Source organism: Scyliorhinus canicula, chromosome 6, assembly GCF_902713615.1.
Source record: "Scyliorhinus canicula chromosome 6, sScyCan1.1, whole genome shotgun sequence".
NCBI classification, from domain to species: Eukaryota; Metazoa; Chordata; class Chondrichthyes; order Carcharhiniformes; family Scyliorhinidae; genus Scyliorhinus; species Scyliorhinus canicula.
The window spans coordinates 148020376-148032413 of record NC_052151.1 but is presented as its reverse complement, the minus strand read 5'-3'; the positions used below and the strand labels follow the sequence as shown (position 1 = coordinate 148032413).

The following is a 12038-nucleotide window of genomic DNA, read 5'->3' as shown; positions in this document are numbered from 1 at the left end:
AGTTTGTGCATTCTTCCCGTGTCTGCTTGGGTCTCTTACTTATAGGTTACCTATGGTTACTTACCTATTTTTAAGTACATGTTGATTATAAAACTTATAACCACAAAAATTAACTTTTAGTCCTTATGGAGTCTCATCAAACAACTCACTACTTTGAATTTTACAAGAATGGATAAACAAATAGTGAATAATAAAAGCCCTAGAAACAACAGTTTTGAATAAACATGGCAATCATATTCCTACCAAGTCGCTCGTACCACTATCTTCCACTATGTTGAAACAGCATGAACACCAGCTGAAGTGCAGCTGCTTTCAAAATCGGCATTCATTTTAATTGTGTGTGTGTGAACCTATGTGGCAGGGAGGTTGGAGAAAGACACTTTTTCAGTATAGTTGCCCATGGAGCAGCACAAATGTCTCAGCAAAAAAATAATGGCTTGAGTTTGTCATACCATAATTTTCTTGCATTTCTACAGCATGCTGTCATATGCCACAGATGTGCCATTACACGGCGCAAAAGTCTTCACCAGGTTCAGGCATTTACTGATCAACAAGGTAACCCATATTTCAAATGATCATAAAATAATGAAGGAGAAGACCAGCACTGAATAAAGAGGAAGCTGATTATATTCGGGCCCACGTCATCTGAAGTATAGTCAGAAACCACAATTCTATGCAGTGCCCGTTTCTCATTCCAACTCGGGTCTTGCACTTCACTTTATACTATCCTTGCCCTCCTTGAACCCCCGCCCCCAAAGTCCTAAACAATGAAACAAATTTTACTTATTTTTGGAAGTTATTGTAAACTTTTTTAAAATGTACCTAGAATTCTTAGGACCATGTAGCATGGTGTTTCTGGTTCACAGTAAGGACTGCATTGATAGACGAGGAAAAACATAAAACTAAAATTCTCAAGTAGGCTCAATAACTCACTCCTATGGTTGCTGAGCTGAAATAGCAAACAAAAAAGGAAATTCAGTTAGTTTGTTCAGACTAAAAGTTCATATCATCTATCTTCAGTTTTCAACCTGTGACAATAAATTAAAAAGGTGTACGGTAACTTATATTTCAAGCAATTTTGTTAAAGAAGCTGAAAAGAGGAAGCAAAAAAATCATAGCTGTAGTGGCTTGATGCACAAATCTAACCACACAAACTAAAGGCGATCTATGTTCCTTCTCCAGCATGTTCTAATTCAATTATCTCAGTTGACATAGTAATGAATACTGAAATTAATTTGATATACCAGATATCTGTCAATATCTGCTGGAAATCAGTTTGTGGATAGTAGGGGAAACCAGGATACTACCTGCCAGACAAGACTATGCGCTTACTACATCTCAAGCGACCATTTCTCATGCGACAACGGTGTGAAAAAAGTTGCAACCTGCGAAATTATATCCTTGGACAAGTCACTGCCATCACTAGAGCAGGGAAGAAAAGTAAACAGTACATGGCAGCATGGACATACTGTATGTTTGCAACCTTTTGGAAATATAGTCAGAATGCAGAAAGCTGGGCAGCACAGTGGCGCAGTGGTTATCACTGCTACCTCACAGAGCCGAGGTCCCAGGTCCGATCCCAGCTCTGGGTCACTATCTGTGTGGAGTTTGCACATTCTCCCCGTATTTGCGTGGGTTTTGCCCCCACAACCCAAAGATGTGCAGGGTAGATGGATTAGCCACACTAAATTGCCCCTTAATTGGAAAAATGAATTGGATACTCTAAATTTATTTTTTAAAAGAATGCAAAGCTACTGCATTTTTTCCATCAGTACCACAACATCTTGCTCTCTCTTGATGGAAAACGATTCTAGATTATAAAAGACAATTTTAAAAGCAAGAGTAAGGAGTGTGGGGGTGTCTCATCATCTTAGTACTTGCATAAATCAATGGTGCTTTAAAAAAATAATTGTGAAAGAGGGGGGCAAGGGTAAGGGGGGGGGGGGGGGGGGGAGAAAGAGAGAAAGAAACCACCCCGTGGCTTTTTAAAATATATATTTTAAATAACCCATTCCTTGGGGCCGTTCCCCCCCCTCCCAGCCTTTGTTATTTTATTACCCTCCCCTTCATTGTTTTGATAATTGAGTCACTATGTCATCCAAGAGAAAGCTTATTGGGGAGCAAAGAGAGGAGCCAAAAAGGAGATCACCCAGATTGTCAGCGAAACCTTCACTTCCAAAAGCAGAGCCAAAACAAAAGGTGGCTCCAGCAAAAAAAAGAAAAGGTTGCCAATGACAAGGAGGAAAAGAAAGCACCAGCAAGAGAAAAAAAGGAGCAAACGGCAAAGAAGAGCCTAACCAAGAGGATGCAACGGAAGAAACTCCTTCTGAGAATGGAGAAACCAAAAACGGAGGCAATCTACTGAAAGCTGTGAAGAAAAAGAAGCCAAGTCAGAGTAACTGCATCTGCCCGTCATCTCCATCAATGGCATCCATACTGTATTGTTAACAGAGAGGAACATTTTTTTATCAACTATTTTATAAATACAAGGCTTTTTTAGCATGAATTTAATTATGGAAACACCCACATCTCAAGATTATTTGGGGGTACGCAAACCCTAAATAATCATTGTTTTAAAATTGTGATTGTTATAGTTAGTGTGATATGTGGGATAAGTAAATGGTGGTAGTTATTGACTTCTGTCAATGTTTGTCTTGTGTCATACTTCAAAAGGTCTGATTTTAATTCACAGGTATTTATGGTGTTAAGCTATTACACGTGGGGAAGAGTAAGGAGAAAGATGTTTGTGTCAAAACATTCCAGTGGTTTTGTGGGTTAGTTTTGTAACCAGGTAAAATATTTTGGTGAAAAAAAATAAAAATGTGGGGCCTGGAAATCTAATGTGAAATATTTGAATTGTCATTTTTGTAAAGAAAAATCTTTGCAATCAGGTAAAACTAGTTTCTAATGGAAATTAACATATCTTTTAAAAGAGCAGATGGCTGTATGTACCCACTTCCTGTCAGAATTTTTACTGGGTGATTTACCTTGATTAAGAAAACTCCCCCCAATGCTGTGCTTTGTGAAAACACTCACTATGTTCAAAGTAGCCTGCCTGAACTACTTTCAAAGTCCCTTAGAAAGCAGAAGAGCCTTTTTATTCCCACGATCAGAAACAGAGTACTGGAAATAAGATGTATCAAGCATTTGCAACTTTATTTTTGCATTTACGTCTCTCCTGAATCAAGAACAAATCTCCATAGGTGTCAACTATGTTCTTATGCCTTCTCGAGTCATTCATCATACAATCTTAAAGAGCATTATCAGATGGCTTTAATCGTAAATCAACTCAAAATAAAGCACTACATTTCCTAGAAAGGTTATTGTTCAGCATCAGAAGCTAGAACCCTTGCCAATTTTTCTCTTGAACTTGTATGTATCACGGTTAACTGCACCAAATCCAGTCACCCAGTTCTGTAGGTTCAACTATATTTGACTGCTCCATCAATGATCATCCATCAATCAATGAAAGGTCAGATGCAGTGACATTTTCTTTACACATGTTTAATACTATTCATAATCCGTCATTCTCACATGCAGCAAGATCGGCACAATATTCAGGCTTGGGCTGACATGTGGCACAAAGTTATTTGTCACTTAAGTGCTGGACAATGACCATCTCCAATGAGAGAGAGAATCCAACCATCTCCCCTTGACATTCAATGGTTTTACCATTGCTAAATCCCCCATCATCAACATCCTGGGGATTACCACTGGCCAGAAACTGTACTGGACTAGCCATTGAAATATTGTGGCTAAACCCTTCTATCTACAAGACACAAGTCAGGAATGTGATTGCATACTTTCATCACTAATCCATAATTAAATACCTTACTTACCAATTAAATTTTATCCCCCCTAAAAAGAGGAGGTGCCTCCTTCCAGTCTTTCAAACCTGGTCCCAGAGATAAAGTGAGTGTTCTAAACCAATCTCAAATTTTGATATTCCTGGTGACGCTTTGGGAAATTTACTTTGTTTCAGAGAGAATTAAGCATTTTGCTATAAAGTTTATGGAATTCAACTTTCAGTTATACTTGATTTTCACAAAATGGTTTAAACTTCATTTTTGACAGTTAATTCAAGAGATAGGGTGCAGATATAACAACAAAATCTCAGTCAAGTTATTAAAATAAATTTCATCAGAAACGTTTTAACTCATCTTCTAACTTCAAGCTTGCTGATTACACATGCATAAGAATTCTTTAAATATGATATAAAAGGTACGGCAAAGTCGCCAGAGTCCCAGGTGACCATAGGCTGCTCTCCCTCTTGAGGGGGCGGGCTAACTGGTGGTGATTTAACCTGAGGATCACCATACCTCAGACAAGGGACAAGGTTGAGAAGGCAGGGCCTTCATGAAAAACCTCAATTATTATTCAAATATGATATATAAATAGAACAAATCATAGACAATAGAAATCCGATAACTATTTCCTAGATGTGATCACTCTCACAAGCAGAACCACAACTCATCTGCGGGAAACTCATTTTGCTGTGCCTTTCAAATTTCTTCCCAGTTTAATGTATTCAGAAAACGAAATCAGCTTGCGCATATTTCCCAAATGTTTCTGCACATCAAAATTCTGACATAAAGTCACTGATTCCAAAATAGTTTCTTGCAAACATGCTCAAATTTTGTTCCTTACGTAAGTGTTTTGAAAATGCTAATAAAGCCAAAGAAAGAAAATACTGGAAATGCTCAGCAAGTCAGGCTGCATCCATGGAGTGGAACAGTTGTTCAGTCCAATGACCTTTTGTAAGAATGCAGATGATATAACTATTGATAAATGCAGTATCTAATGCTCAGACAGTAGCTTTAGTAATGCTAACTTAACATCTGAGCCATTACACTACCTTTAAATAGAAACATATGGCTAATGACCTGAATGTTATTTTTAGAATTTCCCCTCAATAAAAATGGATATTCGGAATCCCTTTCTTGCTATTAATTTGTACAAGAAATCCTGCTCCGACTAACCAAAATAAACTTTAGTTGAACAAAAATCAATATATGCTACTTATATAGCTGTGCCCAGCTGATATACAATGGCACGGTAGCACACTGGCTCCACAGCTCCAGGGTCCCAGGTTCGATTCCCAGCTTGGGTCACTGTCTGTGCGAAGTCTGCACGTTCTCCCTGTGTCTGCATGGGTTTCCTCCAGGTGCTCTGGTTTCCTCACACAGTCCAAAGATGTGCCGATTAGGTGAATTGGCAATGTTAAGTTGCCCTTAGTGTCCAGAAAAGGTTAGGTGGGGTTACAGGGATAGGGTGGAAGTGTGGGCTTAAATGGGATCGTCTTTGCAAGGGTGGTGCAGACTCGATAGGCCGAATGGCCTCCTTCTGCACTGTAAATTCTATGTTGTTATAAATTGCTCCTGCTCCCACTAGGAAAGATAATAATCTACATTATTCTATAGGGCTGTTTGCTCAAAATTAGCCAAACTGGTTTTAGCTAGTTCAGAGGAAACACTGCATTTCTCTGGGACTGGAAAGCATTGTGAGGAATACTTTGAAATAAGTAAATCTAAATAATTTTTACATGAAACTTTCTATTGAAGTTTTCTGTAAATTACCCTGACACAGGTTATCAGGATGGAGTTGCAACAAGCTCAAGAGCATGATTTAAACTTTCTTGCATCCTCAGAGCCAAAGAACAATGGGTGAGCAGTTCTACAACATGTGATGACACCAAGGGATGAAACTCAAGATAAAATATTGGAAGCTAGAAGTTGAGACTTGTGTCCTCAGCGCATCTGCTTGGGCAGAAGTAATGCAACAATTTAAAATACCAGATATACGGTTAAAAAGTTAATAGTAGTAGTGAAAAAGTAAAATACTTTACCAGGTTGAGATTTTTTTATTTTTTTTTAATGTAATTTATATGTGGTAACATGTAACAAAAAACTCATCACTGCATTTCCTTTCCCATGGCAGGCTGGCATCTATCAAGACCCCAACCCACATCACCAGAAAGCAACAGAAGACATGTAAACTTTTACATGAAGAACATGGACAAGACTATTTAAATGTAAAAAAAACTAAAGAAACATAAAAACTTAGGTTAGATAACAAATGTTGTTCTTCAAAGTACGTCACATGAACTGACTTTAAACACAATCCTACATACAATTAACGTGAATTAGTGGTTTACACTTCCAATTTTCAAATTACTCACTTTTACTCGATCTCCAAATTACGTATTTATGAATTTTTAAATGGTAATGTCAGTGAACAAAATTATCACGTATCATTTCGATAAGATTTCCAACAATCCGATTCCCACATTACAACGTCAACTATACTTCTCAGAAGTACTTCATTGGCTGCGAAGCACTTCCAGACAACCGGTGGTCGTGAAAGTCTCTGTATAAATAAAAGTACCGTCATCTTCCAGTCATACTTCCATTATGAGTTCAGGAAACACAAGTACGAGTGCATGCTTTTTTTTTAAAAAGCGAACTCAGTGAAGTGCTCTGATTTTTCAAGTCAACGAAACGAAACCAACTGCTCACGAGTGATGTGCCAGCCAACTGAATGATGCTGACCCAACCTTGCTGTCATTAGCCGGCCGAAAAGACAATCAATCGTTTATATGGAAAAGTGACGCCTTTACATGGCCAAAACGCAACAAAAAAAAACTTAGCCGCTTCAATGAACAGATCGACAACCTGAACACTATATTGCTAAGGCATCAGGTGCTTGGAATTCGTTTGGTATTCAGATCATGAAGTTTATCCCGCGCTGTTTACATTGGTAACATTCCTCCCCGTGGACCGTCTGCCTGATCTGAACATCAGAAAGTTGCGCGATTTCACATTAATTTCTGGTATGCGCCAATACAACAAAAAGCACTAAAGTTGCGGCTGCTGAAGCTCTAAACACGCCCTTGTCTTTGGAGGCCGGGACACAGTCTGACTGCGCCGCAAGTGGAAATGGGAGGATGGAAGAGCAAGAAAAATAAAAGTTGTGCAAGGAGAGAGGAACATCGCCCATCTCCGGACTCACCAGCAGGCATTCCGCGTTCACCGGAGACTTCGGGTCCCTGATCATTGTTTCCAGCTTCTTCAGCCGCGTCTTCAGGTCATCTGCCGACGACATCTCGAGGGTGAATGCAATCCGTTCCCGATTCTAACTGAGTAGTTCCCTCTGAGTGTGGAGGGACCCGGGGAAGCCAGGCTTCCACCTCCCCTCCGCTCCGCTCCTCCCCTTCCCACTACCGCCGTCTCCTCAGAGGCCCCGGCAGCCTGGGCCTACAACAGCTGCCTTCGGGAAGCGAGAGGCAAACGGAAAACTTTGCCAGAGACATAAGCTAAGCGGGCGGCTCTGGCCCAGCCCGGCCCCCTACCCCGTTCCCCGCCGCTGCTCCTGCCGCTCTGGCTCCTGGTCGCGGCCCCTTCCTCCTCCTCCCCACCTCTCCCGGCGTGAAGCTAACGGCCGCCGAGCCGATTTGAATCGGAAGCCGCGAGGCAATTACTCTGGAGCCGACGACAAAAACAACCGCACAGGCGTTCTTGAACGTCATCGGAATTCGGCACGCAGAGGCTGACGGGAGGATGGGCGGAGCGTGGGTACCGGCGAACCCAGGCGCGCCGCAGAGACTCCCAGGCTGGGTTTGGGTGCGCGTGGCCGTGGGCATGGGGTGCGCGGTCCCCTCTCTCTCTCTCTCTCTCCATTCACTGACGGATGAAATGAAGGCGCGTGCCCGACTGGCCGGGCCGTCAGTGTCGTGCAGAATCGGGGGCGGCCATCTTTGATGCAGGCGCCTTTTGAAATTATACATGTCTGACAGCCGAATGAGCTCGAATGCTGAAACTGAAGTATTGGTAATGCTGCAATGGGCCAATTGGCATCGGGACAAAAAGGTCAGGTGAACTTTTCGAGCGCAGTCCCTTCAATGAGAAGACAGGCGACCTTGTGTTTGCTGCAACCTCTTCATGGGCAGTCACAAGCAACCGGATTCCTGGCTGTCAATTCATTTCTCTGTGACAAATGCAGCCGCAATTAAATCATGAAGTCATGCAAGCGGGTTGCACATAAGACCTGAACAGGGAATTATTGGGCATGAATCATTCTGCTCTTTTACTTTTGTTTATTTCATCTTATTACTAATTCTCGCCCTAACTGTTTGGATTTTCCATTTCTGCTCTTTTTTTTTAATTGCATGCTTATATTTTAAATTGGAAAATAATACAGAACTAAGGACCACAAATTGAGCATCTATTAGAGAGATTTATTTTAATCCCGGCTTTTTTCCCCCTCACATCGGAATGTCTTTACAACCGCGTATCCGCATTTATTCCTTGTGGATAATTAGAGGCAGCAATTAAATGTATCTGGGAGGAATGATTTGAATCTCTGTTTCTTTGAGACTTTAACACTGAAGTCTATCGCATTCCTGAACATGGTAGAGCTGAGGTCAGCTCAAAAGCCGTAATGATGTTAATTGAAGTTTAAAACTAATCTCTGTGGGAAATCATAAGCTTTAGAGAAAAGAAAACGTGTGACTATAAATATATTTTAAGAAAGTTTGTAATTTAGGGGGCAGATACTATTTTTCAGTGTCTAATCATAAGTGGCAAAACAGAAAAGATTGGGTTCTCTCGGCGTTGATAGTGTTTTTCACCTTTGGTTTTGTTTTGCTTGGTGATAATTCCGGGGACTTATCCCAAAAAAGTAATAAGGCAACAAAATAAAATTAAACTCGACCATCCTTAAAACTTAACATTCAGTGTAAACTTTTTTTTCGAAGCCATTATCATCCTGCAGAAATAATCCTAATTTTGTTTTGGTTTTATTTCCTAATTAGAGAAAAAATACATTTCTAAGAACATATTACTAAAAGAGAGAGAAATTAAAAGCTGCCAACTGTCGGTCAGCTCAATTTTAGAAACGAGATCAGAGACGTGTGCCCACAACCTAACTTCCTTCGGGAATAAATCCCGTAGAATTAACTCGGGTGAATTCTTGCGTCCTTAGTCACAGCTAACAAATGGTGAGTTAAAGTAGGAAGAGTACAGTATTTCTTTCCACTCATGGTTGCTTGCAACAAAGTTACCTAAGAACTATATATAGCACTAATGAATAAAAAGAAAGCTAACTATAGTTTGGTTAAATCAAACTGTGATTATGTTTCGCTTTCCAAGCTATTACTATATTTAGTACTAATAGCAGAAACCTTGTGACAACTTCAGTTTATATTTTACCAGGATGACATCAGATTTTTTTCCAGCCTTAATTTTCTAAGGTGTGCATTTTCAGCCAATATCTCAGGTACTTGATAAATCTCTCTTAGAAGGAAACAATGGACTTAAGCAAGACGAAGACTTCTTCATCCACTCTGTCCATTTTCTTGTCTCATCCTGTTACATTTTTTTGTATTTCCTCGATGTTGTTTAATTGTGCTGTTTTACATTACATGAAACAAGAATTAGATAACTGAACTTATGGGATCTATGAGGAGAATTTAGAATGAGCATTTATAAAAAAGACTTTCTACTTAAAAGGTTTATTTAACATTTATTCTTATAACATTTTGTTTTATGTCCCCTTTATAGACTTATAATAAGCACAAGCAAACTGTTTGCGAGATTGTGTGCAATAATATATTGCATAAAACTTTTCTGAACCTGTACTCAATATATACAAAATGTCTCAATTTTTATTTCTGTGGCTCATTTGGTGGCCTTTCAGTTACAAGGCTCCAGGTTCAAGTTCACTGTGTTGTTATGATCCCTGTGGAGACCAGTAACTTCTAAAAAGAAAATTGAACTCCCAGTATTAAATTAATGAATTATGCCACAAGATTTCACATTTTAAACTAAAACATTTTCTGTGCAAGAGGTAAACAAAGCAAGTACCACTAAATGAACACTATAATTCTGTAAACATTTATAAATTGTGAAATCTCAACATGACACTGACCATTCTAGTTTTATTTCCACCCTATACAGAATGTTGAGGGTTCATTTACTTCTCCTGGGACCAAATGATGTGTGCCATAGCTCTGAGGAATTCACTTTGATTCTCCTCCGTGCTCCTGCTATTCTCTGAGGTATGAGATTTCTTTGGATCTTTCCATTAGCCTCCAGCTAGAGAACTCTCCAACACTCATGCAACACCTGACAATTCTGAATAAGAGTAGACAGTTATTCTCAATGCCCTGCCTAATAATAATCTTTTAATCAACAAAAATAAATTATCTGGTTGTTATCACATTGCTCTTTGTAAGTGTATGTGTTTGCTGTACACAACATTGGCTGCTGCATTTCTTACATTAGGACAGTGACTACTCTTCAAAAGTACTTCATTGACTGTAAAACACTTTGAGGCATCCAGTAGTTGTGGAAAGTACTATACTGTATAAATGTATGCCTTTCTTTTTCTTTTAAAGTAAAATAAAGCAATATATTAATAATTTTAAGTGCAGGGTTTAATTGTGTCACGTAAATGTTGTATTTTCTTTCTATCTTTTATTGTTTATGTCACCTTTACCTAACCATCTCAAACAATTCATTAATTAGTTAGCATAAAGATTGTTTGCAGAAAGTAATGTGTTGCATAATACTGTCCAGAATTTATCCCCTGTTGGATAATTCCCACAGATATTGCCAATCTGATCATTTGGATAATTTAGAATTTTGCATAACTGTCATTAGTTAAACATAAATTACACATTTGTGTGGACAGATCACTATTCCTCTGCCATCTATGCCAGGACATGGCAAGACGCTCTGACAAATGCACTAAAACACCTTCGAGGACACTCGGGGTGCTTTGAGACACTTTTCAGAAAAATAGTTTAAAATATTTAATTCACTTGGTGTCAGGGTGCCTGGCTCTATAAATAACCCAATTTCACTGCTCACTTTGCTGTTTCAGATTTATTTTTTTCTGATAACACCGATGCTGCCAGGACATGCATTGTCCAAATTTGGAACCCTGGTATCACATCAGCCAGTTGCTGTTTCATTGCCTTTATTTATTTATCTTTATTGCCATACAGTGTGAAGCACACAGGCACAGCATTAAAAACAACATCAACATCAGACAATACATAAATAAAAATCACACTATGTTTCGAACAAGTCTTCAAGTCACTATATTTTCAGCCATTCACAACACAGTCAGGGAAAGCATTCCAAGTATCAACAAGTCAATTTGCATTTTTTTAAAGCAAATATCAAGATGGGAATCACATTCCTGTAGCTTATAGTGATTATCCCGCAAAATGCTATAATTGCAAAAAAAGAACTTTTCAGGCTTAAAGGTGGTAAGGCCATGTATCAATTTATAAACTTCAACTGAATCAAAAAACAATATTCTCTTGAAGAAGGTTACTGAGGCCATGTGGATAACAACCCACACAGTTGCCTTTCCTGGGGAAACAAGAAGATCCTGCGGTGGGCCAGGGAGAAGCGGAACTGCAAATGGGAGGGGAACAGGGTCTGCATCTGTCAGGACATTGGAGCGGAGCTACCGTAAAAGCACGTCGGGTTCAACAAGGCCAAAGCGGTTCTATAGCGAAGGCAGATACCGTTTGAGGTACTGTACCCGGTGATGAGCCATCAATTGAACGTGAGACGAGTTGCTGTACAAAAGTTAGGCTTTAATAAGCTAGAACTTAGCCCTGCGGTCGACGACAATAAATGGACGACAGCCGGGCGTTCTGACTATTTATACCTCGGTATGGAGGCGTGGTTAACTCAGCCTCTCGACCAATCGGAGAACCGTCACATGACTGGTCTCAACCAATCGGTCGAGAGGCACATGACCGACCAGGGCCAATGGTAAGCCGGTGTTCTGCACCAATGGCAGACAGCTATGCAAATCATACCACCACACCCGGCGAAACTGGGGTGGCTTTTGAAGGCCGGGAGTACTAGTTTGAAACCCAAGAGGAGGCCAATGACTTCATCAGAGACCATAAACTGGGGCAGAACTGAATATTGATGGGAGATAGAGGAGCTGGAACAATAAGAGGTTGGAAGATATGGGTATTAACAACATAGAATTTACAGTGCAGAAGGAGGCCATTC

The 12038-nt window shown here is 39.8% G+C and overlaps 1 protein-coding gene, 1 long non-coding RNA gene and 1 pseudogene across 6 annotated transcripts in view; 2 read left to right on the top strand and 1 right to left on the bottom strand.

Moving 5' to 3' along the window:
- Positions 1–7498, bottom strand: part of rock2a (rho-associated, coiled-coil containing protein kinase 2a) — a 318731-nt gene extending 311233 nt beyond the window's left edge. For all 5 annotated transcript variants that reach the window (XM_038800251.1, XM_038800250.1, XM_038800253.1 and 2 more), the window contains exon 1: positions 7009–7498. In XM_038800251.1, coding sequence (XP_038656179.1) covers positions 7009–7101 — 93 coding nt within the window. In that variant the 5' untranslated portion in view covers positions 7102–7498. The remainder of the gene's footprint in view (positions 1–7008) is intronic.
- On the top strand, positions 2037–2848 carry LOC119967556 (annotated as a pseudogene).
- On the top strand, positions 7491–10423 carry LOC119967557. Its single transcript, XR_005461018.1, has 2 exons — positions 7491–7865; positions 9954–10423. It is a non-coding gene; the product is annotated as an uncharacterized LOC119967557 (long non-coding RNA).
- Positions 10424–12038: the final 1615 nt, after the last annotated feature.